The sequence below is a fragment of the Odontomachus brunneus genome, unplaced genomic scaffold, assembly GCF_010583005.1.
Source record: "Odontomachus brunneus isolate Ranch 3 - 2012 unplaced genomic scaffold, Obru_v1 Obru_scaffold_203, whole genome shotgun sequence".
Taxonomy (NCBI): domain Eukaryota; kingdom Metazoa; phylum Arthropoda; class Insecta; order Hymenoptera; family Formicidae; genus Odontomachus; species Odontomachus brunneus.
This window is the reverse complement of record NW_022639653.1, coordinates 1-9,106: the sequence shown is the minus strand read 5'-3', so window position 1 is coordinate 9,106 and position 9,106 is coordinate 1. Positions and strand designations below refer to the sequence as shown.

Here is a 9,106-nt window from a genome sequence, read left to right as displayed (position 1 = left end):
TTTTCCTGATATTCGGGCGTCCCGGTACTTTCCGAACACCCTGTATAGTTCCCGTTTTTCGATTTGCTAGCTAGCTTGTTGGGGAGAATAGTTCGCTATTTTGTTCGACTTGTTGTAACTTTAGCGAAACCGACTGAAACGAATCGACTGATCGCATCTCATCACATGTCTGATTACATTCCAATAAATGTTTATTGTTAAGCAACGTATCTATATGGGGAATCGTCTGCACTATACGCTATATACGTGTTTTATAATGATCCTTTTTTTTTGATGAATATTTTCTATTCAGCGAATAATCGTAAACTATAATAGATGTAACAGTGACTCCTGGATCTTGTCGCACGATTAATTTCCGCGAGTGATCACTGATTACTGATCGCTGATCAACGATTAGGTTTGCATCGTTATCGTTAACAGTATCGACGTAAACCCCTACTCGAGCATCGATGTGGATACGACTACCCGAACTTATAACGTAACCCGTGAATTCTTCCAAGCAAATTCGGTGTAGTGATTTTTGTAAATAACTGTAATGTTTCACGAGTCTGTACTGCCGACAATACTGCCTTTATATACTATTTCTACCAATAAACTACTTAATTGTGGAGTATCACGCTGAATCAATAATCGATCTAATTGTACCACGAACACGTCGAAGTGGGAAGTACTACTATCGAGACTTTTTGCCGATGTACAACCTTTACAAGAAATAAACGACCGATTTCGTATTACTCTGGATTATATCAGTGACGTGTGTTTCACTCTAATCTTTAAGTATACATATTAAACTCGGTTACAACTAATCGAGTGCTAGGCTAACAGTTAAATCACATCCATCTTTGTTTTCCCTTCAAAATAAACAAAAATAGATATATGATTTAACTGTCAGTTAGCTTACTACTCGGTTGGTGCAACTAGATGCTTAATTTTACACAACCGGTAAAATGTGTCTGAAACCAACGTAAAGAGAGTGTGATCAAGGAATAAGTCACAAACTCACGTCTTTACATCATTGCATCGTAAGTATATATATTTTTTGCAACAGTGTATCTCTATCCGTGGAACTAACTTAAAATAATTCATCGTCTTATAAAAAGCAGATGGTTTACGCCTCGTATATATATATTACATTATTTTCTTATATATATATATATATATATATATATATATATATATATATATATATGCATGCTAACTTATACATACAGATATACATGGGACGCCTTACGATATACAAATTGCGTCCAATGCAGCAACTCTAGCCGCGTTACATCGTGATATTACACATTTTTGGTATGTTTCCTTTAAGTATGCTCATAAATGTTTGTGACTTCGCGTTTGACGTGCAAAATACGGAATGTTTTCTTTCGGGATGACTAGTTTCGCTTGATTCAGTACGTCTCTTTAATTAACGTCAGGCAATATTTGTGTTTATATATGCGTGCCGCGATGAAAAACATCTGTATATAGACATATCGTGGATTCTAATCAGGTTCCCCTCTTAAGGTTTGCAGACTATACATAGATATTGCCTGTCGTGCGTGACAAGCGAGAGAAATAAAGTTTTATACATTCATAACTGATCTATACAATACTGATGATACCTCTTACAAAGTAAATATAATTACACCTATTAATTATTGCAATTCAACTCTATGTGCATTTAATACAACGAACACTCAGGGAATGAGAAATGAACGTTTCTGCGATATTTATCTCGGAGAAAAGACAAACTTTTCGACGGCATATGGGTTGACATGCAGAGGAGATAAATCACTGCGAAATAGATCGGTTAAGTATCTCTCTTGGGTCAGAAATTCAATTGCATTTTTAAACTCAAAAGAAAGTATGTTTCGATATTCTGAGTGACTATGTACTGTTTGCTCGTATAACTCTGTTTGTAGCGTGTGTTACAGAAAGTGTATACTGAAAGTACACGTACGTTCTACAATTACCTACGTTGTCATTTGCATGAAACGATAAGACTGCACCTGATACGGCACGATCAAAACGCATCCTTAATGTTCTGAAACTGTCGCACAGCCAGGTCCACCGGTAAGTCGAACTTGTAACTAGTGAGGCGATCCAAGGTGTGAAACGCATCTTGGAAGCCTGCTCGGGAAATATCACCGTTCAAAAGCTTTGTTGGACCATTATTGTAATATCGACATATAAATATACCTGTCTTCACAACGTAACTCCACGAGAGGTAATAGTGCTCCAGAAGGTACTGGCACTGTAAGATCAGTTTCAGCCACACCACGAGCTTATTTGCGCTGAGAAAGTAAACAACGATTAGTCGATCGGCTGAGCAGCTATAGATATAACAACCGATTGATAAACAATTGCAACTCAAATCGTAATAGAAAACTACTAATTATAACGAGTAACTCGAATCGCGACACAGTCGCGTTACTTACTTCAAAGCCGCGCATATGAACGCCTTGAAATGCGAGTCGTAGCTTCGTTTGTACGGGCTGTGGGAGGTGATAATGTTACCTATGGTCGTGAGTAAGCTCTAGACGAGAGAGAGAACGAGAAACAACAGAACGTTAAAGATACACTCGAATATACCTTACCGCTAAGATATCACACGAACGCTAGTCATACTTGTTTGGAGGACGCCATTCTGCCAGCCGCGAGATCCAAATTAAAGCTCTGCGACAACTTCTGCGCTGGACTGGAGTTGTAGCGTCGTCCGTTCTTGATCTCGTAGTACTTTAGTATCAGCTCCCAGGCGTGCATGAAATTGGACGACGAGACGTTCCGCTGCGGAAAGCAGCCGACGAACGGCACCACGCTGGTGGAGCGTAGCACGTCGGACGTCAGACCGTGCTGTATCAAATCTCGGATAGAGGCGGCCAAATGCTTCCTCACCGCGGACGTGAGCTTCGCGTTTGCGTGCGACGCCGAGTCCGAGTCGGACGTGTAGTCGTTCTCATTGTCCATATCGTCGTCCTCCTCGTCAGGATGCCGCTGCGATGCCTCGGCGATCGTCTCTAGCACGTGCTCCACGGCGATGTCCAGCCTGGTGCGCAGATCGCGCCAGTTGTGCACTGGATTCTTCTTGAAGTTCCGACGCACGCGCTCACTGCCGCAGCCCAGCTGCGACATCAGGAACATGTGCAGGAGCGCGACCACCTTCCGCACGGTGTTGAGCGTCCTGGTGCGGTTGCCGTCCTCTTCGATGGGTTTTCTGTCGAAGTGACGCTTGCCGTATGAGCTCGAAGTGCCGGAGCCGGTGCTCGGCCCCGAGCCGCCGGCGTGCACTGGGCACGCGCATGTGCACGCCAAAGTTTCCGTGCTGACCTCGCCTTGGAGGTAGTTTATGAAACGCTCCAAGTCGGCGATCTGCGTTTTCAGCTGAGAGACCAGTTGCTCCTTCATCTTTAACGGGCTGACAATCTGTCGCGTGATATGTACGTGTTAATTGGTTTGAATGGCGACTATTATTGCAAGGTGGAGATCGCGAGCAATCGTGTTTTACGTACTTGACTTATCGCGTAATCGACTTGCCATCTGAGATCATCTGCCGGCAATTTGCACAGATCGTCGACGTCAAAGTTCAACTTTTCCTTCAGGTGACCTGCGAGTGTTGAATTTAGCGATGTAAAATTGCTTTTGGTGCTAAAGAACTTAGTATGTGCGACAATAAGACTCACTAATTATGATATTTTGTCTCTCCAGAATAACACTCTGCGGCAGATCAGCGTCGCCTGTCTCGTACGCGTACTTCTCCAGATCCTCCAGTTGAGATTTCAGTTGGCTTATCAGTTCTCTCTGTTTCGTTCTTTGCAACGCCATTTTAGACTCGATCTCCGCATCGGTGATCACACCATTTACCTACAGTTCACGTTACAAGTCGATGCGGTTAAATTAACTATTATGAGGTGTTCCTCTACGATTTCCATTGCTGTCTTTCAAGTGCTGTAGCCGAAAAGTTTAGAAAATTGTGACAGGCGTATGTAAGCGTGTGTTTATCCGTTGCGATCTTGTCCTCGTTAATCACACGTGGAATAAAGGATGAGATGCGCAGGTACTAAAATAAATTGAAGGAATAGAAAAAAAATAGAGAAAAATTTGTATATGTTAAAAGAAGAATTAAAAAATATAAGAACACAAAATAAATACAATGAAAATTAAATATACATGTGTGTGATAAAGTATAACAAAATATAGATATATAATAAAATAATAAAAAATATTTTAAGAAATAACTAGAAGAAAATGACAAAATGTACCTTTTATCGTATTCATATGTAAGCACACATACATAAGCACACACAATATGCGTTCAAAGCAAAAATGCTGCTAACAAAGTAGCAAGAAAATATCACACTGTAAAAGGGAAACTAATTGCTGAAAATTTGTTTATGTGGAAAAGCTGCGGAATGTCTTTTCTCTGTATTGTAGCTTACACTTCGATCACATGGTACAGGGGAAATTGGTGTGACAGATCTGCTCTCTAACAGTAAGTTATTTGGTACATCTGGTATTCCCCTAAATGCAAATTCTTCTAACTCTTTGAGCAATGTCTCCTTCTCACTGGCTGGCGCATCTACAATTTGTCGGAGGCGAAACTGAACCTATGAGAAGTTCAGTTGGATCAATATACATAAGATAAAAAAAAGTATCAATGCCTGGGTATATATTTTATCCTATATTTTTGTTTTGGTTTTTAAATACAGATATATATTTCAATTTTTAACATAGAATATATTCAATATATGTATGTATTCTATGTATTATCATACCTGAGCAAAGTGAGTAGTTAATGCTATTAGAGATGAGTTTAACATTTCTTGTTCCTCTTCCAACATCTTGACTCTTTCCATATCGTAGGTAAGGCTATCAATAAGAGTATTATCTCATTAGTTCACGCACAGCAGCTATTATAATACTGCTTTGATTAATCAGTGAATTAAAACAGCTGTTTGAAATCTGTCTAGTGTTTCTAATTAATTCTCTACTGCCTGTGTCTTTCAAATTATATATAAATTTGTCCTGTTACCTATTACAGGCTGTTCTGTTTCTCTTGGTTTATTAGCTATCATACAATATAGAACATTTTACATTGCACAATTTGAATCATATGCTTCAGCTATTTTAAAACTTTGTGCCTTCACAAAAGCACATTCACTGTTTGTCTTTGTAAAGGCACTTCTATACATTGAGTGTCTCTCATGTTTCTCCAACAATGGAGCAACACAGGCTCACGTTCAGCTTGACATTTGACAAGAGGAAAGAGATAAGTCGCCGACGCACTTCTCCATGGCATTGACGTATTTGTATTCGTCCGTGAATTCATTGTCGCCGTCGTTCGCGCCAACAGGAGCCCATCTCTCGCCGGACGGCCTGTCACTCTCATCGGAATTCTCGATCTCGTCGCTCTCGCAGACCCTGTGCCGTTCAGCGTCCATCCTATCCTTGCAACTGATTGCTTTGCCTTCCTCCTGATTCGTGCGACAAGCAATATATCGATTTGAAAACCCTGTCAGTCACAAACGCTCGCACGCGACGCGCGTATTTTCGTTTTCGCGTCGTGATTTTACATACCATGACAAAGCACTCAGTAACGGACGCCTCGGACCGCAGAATCGGACGCGGTTCGCGTGTTTAGCTCGCGATAAGCTCCTTCTTCATCCCTAAATCATTAATTGATCAATGCGCACGTGTACACGACCGAGACGGTCCAGACGTCAGAAAAGCGGTACAGACCGTGCAAAAGTTGATTGACGCGATCTCTTATCGCACTCATGCGTACATTCCGTGCATCGGCGGTACAACTCGCGTTTCCGCCATTGCAGCCAACTTTGCGACCGTCGGCTGAACGAAGATGGTAATTGGAAGGAACGTTACGCCCGTGATTCGCTCTCGAGCTAGTAATTATTAGGCGAGTTACACGCCGATTGGGTTAGGCGACAGTTTTCCGAAAAGTGGAGGGGATAATGTTGGTACCAAGGAAAATCTCTACACGATATAATTTAAAAATCAGGAGCCATATTCTTGGAAAATATCGTATACGATGGCTGTTTATAATTCGAGTTGGAGTAAGGCTGCGTTCCGAAATTCACTGCCAGTGCTGAAATTCTATAGTATACGTGACATGAGCTATAGATTTTCAGTACTGGCAGTGAATTTCGGAACGCAGCCTAAATACAAGTTAGTTTCACTAGGGCCAAGAAATATGATATAGGCACAAGCATCTAGTATTTTTATGATTTATGACAACTCAATGCTGTCCAATAAATCGAGTAGAGTTAGGGTAGAATAGCGGGTAGTATATGTATAAGAATTAACAATATTAGATAACATAGTTTCGTAAAATATGTAACAATAATATTACGAAACAATAATTTATTATATTTTAGAAAAATTAGAAGCATTAAATTAAATTATGAAAAAGTATCATGTATTTGTGAAATATTCAATAATAATAGATTAATAATTGGTTAGAATAATTGTTTTCTACTTTTGGACATTTCACAAATACATGATACTTTTTCATAATTTAATTTAGTGCTTTTAATTTTTCTAAAATGTAACAACTCATTGTTTCGTAATATTATTGTTATATATTTTACGAAACTATGTTTCCTGATACTGTTAATTCTTACATATATACTATCTGCTATGCTACCCTAATAGCATGTTTGACTGGCTCTGGGTTAACCCACTCTTGGTTATTCAGCCTACGATTATTGGTCGAACAAGTACTTATAAGCTTTATGATTGGCTAGTAGAGGCTTATGACGTCATTAATCGCTCTCGGAGCGATTAACCCAGGGCTAGTCGAACACGCTATAACTCTGCTCGATTTATCGGACAGCATTGAGTTGTCATGAATCATGAAAATACTAGATGCTTGTGACTATCATATTTTTCAGCTCTAATGAAACTAACTCGTACAAACTCCAACTCGAATTATCGTAAACATCCGATATTTCGATAAAAATATACATAACATGAATTGTAGCTTTTCATAGAAATATCGTATGCGATATTTTTCGAGAATCAGGGCCCAGTGCTGGGATTCTGTAACTCGTTATTGAAGTCAGAGAGAAGCTTGAGGGTGGAGTCCCATGGCACATATTTTTGCGTAACGCGTAACCGCGTAACCAATCACATCTTTCTATTCTTTTAGAAGTTCCAACAGAAATACTATACGTCGCAATTTATTAGTTACGCGCTTACGCGGTACGCGGAAAATACATGCCATGAGACTCCACCCTGAGAGTGGTCACCGGCCTGATTCAGCGGCCAGGGCATCAATCATGAATCTTTTCACGTAAGTTTAATTTGACTACCGATCATATAACTTTTTATATAACTTTTTTCCCTAGCATAAAATCGTGAAAAGTGAGCAATTTCTAAATATTTGTAATAATTATTATAAACTTGTTTTATTTAATGCACATCTGTATTTATAATGCATAATATATTGTTGTAATCTTTTCTTTGTATATTTTATGCAAAATTCTTTATCATATAATTTCAATTTTAAAAAAGTATGCAACCATACAAAGTAAAATTCACTGAAGCAGTTGTGCACATTGTTTTGAATTGTGGAATACGCGTAATATTACAATTTACATATTTGCACATGATGATAGTATTATATTATTTTTCACGTTTTAGCCATCAACCGTGTAGGCTAAAACGTGAAAAGTAAGTGTGCGTATTTGTAGTATTTATATGGTAAAATAAAAGTAATTTAGTGATTTCTTTGTTGGATGTTAAGCCATGGATGCTTCCGAAACACCCAGAGTTGAGTCGAGTTGAGTTAGTTTTACTATAGTATATGTATCAACTCAACCCAGCGCGTTTGCATAGAGCATAATTACATTAAAATGAGAAAATAATAGATTATAAATATTCTCATGTTTGCTTATAATATTTCTTCATGTTATATATTATTTTTTTAGAATGAATGTAACACACAAACAAAACATAAAATAATAAAATTAATTACAATAATATAATAATAATTATTACCTAATAATAATTATCTAATAATAATTACCTATATAATTCCTGAAATTGTTTCTTTAGGATATCAAAAGGATCTTGAGTATCTCTTAAAATTTTACGCATAATACGTAAATTCTCGTTTCTTTTGTTTTGTTCCTCATTAACTATCCACCATGCAGCAGCCATCGTAATTGATTAACTTATTATGAATATGGATATTACTTTTCAGGGGAAATATTAATTCGCATGAAAGTTTTCATTTTTTCACTTTTTCGCATTAGAATTTTCACTTTTTTGCTTTACGTGAAAATTTTTACTTTTTCACGAATTCATCCTAGGTGAAAAGATACATGATCGACCCCCTGAGCTAAGCGCATTTTATAGCATGTTCGACCGGCTCTAGGTTAACCCATTCTGGGTTAATTTATGTTCATTCAGTCTACGTTTATTGGTCGAACAAGTACTTATAAGCTTTATAATTGGCTAGTAGAGACTTATGACGTCATTAATCGCTCTCGGAGCGATTAACCCAGGACCAGTCGAACACGCTATTGGATACGTCATCTAACCAAAATGCGCCTACGTCCGTCAGACGCACTTTTGCAGTGTAAACTTCCATATAATGATAGTAAGTTAGAAAAGGACAGACGTCCAATCGTTCTGCTCTTGTCTCACCACTAATGAGCACCACGCGACGTAGCATATGATTTTGATTTAATTTTCGAATAGTTTATTGTGTCGTTTTTGTTACAATATTTTTGTCATGAGTCTAATAAACAAAACAACTTTATCCATATACGTAGTGGATTCGTAGTCTGACGGCTCGTCGAGCTCTCGCAGCTATAATTTAACATCTTTTAGTGGTTCTTAAACTTATACTTAATTATAATTCGCCTTTGCGGTTGCGTTATTGCATATGTTTTTATCTTTCCAGTGAAAAATTTAAATGACTTACGTTAAAAAACATTGGTTAAATAACGACGTAGCATATGAAGCGAACTAGCGGCGATTTTATCGCAAAGCTAGATCATCTCTCATCAGTTTCATTTTTCACGCGCTGTGCTCTGCGTAATTTTGGAAGGAAAATTTGGAAAATGGATAATATGAACACACACACACACACACACACACA

At 38.3% G+C, this 9,106-nt stretch overlaps 1 protein-coding gene across 1 annotated transcript; it reads right to left on the bottom strand.

The window, feature by feature from the left end:
• Nucleotides 1-1,015: 1,015 nt before the first annotated feature.
• On the bottom strand, nt 1,016-5,794 carry LOC116852145 (RUN domain-containing protein 1). Its single transcript, XM_032832199.1, has 10 exons — nt 5,560-5,794; nt 5,269-5,456; nt 4,758-4,851; nt 4,422-4,589; nt 3,666-3,846; nt 3,495-3,589; nt 2,614-3,408; nt 2,424-2,521; nt 2,185-2,279; nt 1,016-2,115 (listed from the first exon to the last, which is right to left on the bottom strand). Exons 1-10 carry the CDS (start codon nt 5,560-5,562, stop codon nt 2,009-2,011), a joined length of 1,824 nt encoding a protein of 607 aa, XP_032688090.1. The 5' UTR covers nt 5,563-5,794; the 3' UTR covers nt 1,016-2,008.
• Between the last annotated feature and the right edge of the window lie 3,312 nt (nt 5,795-9,106).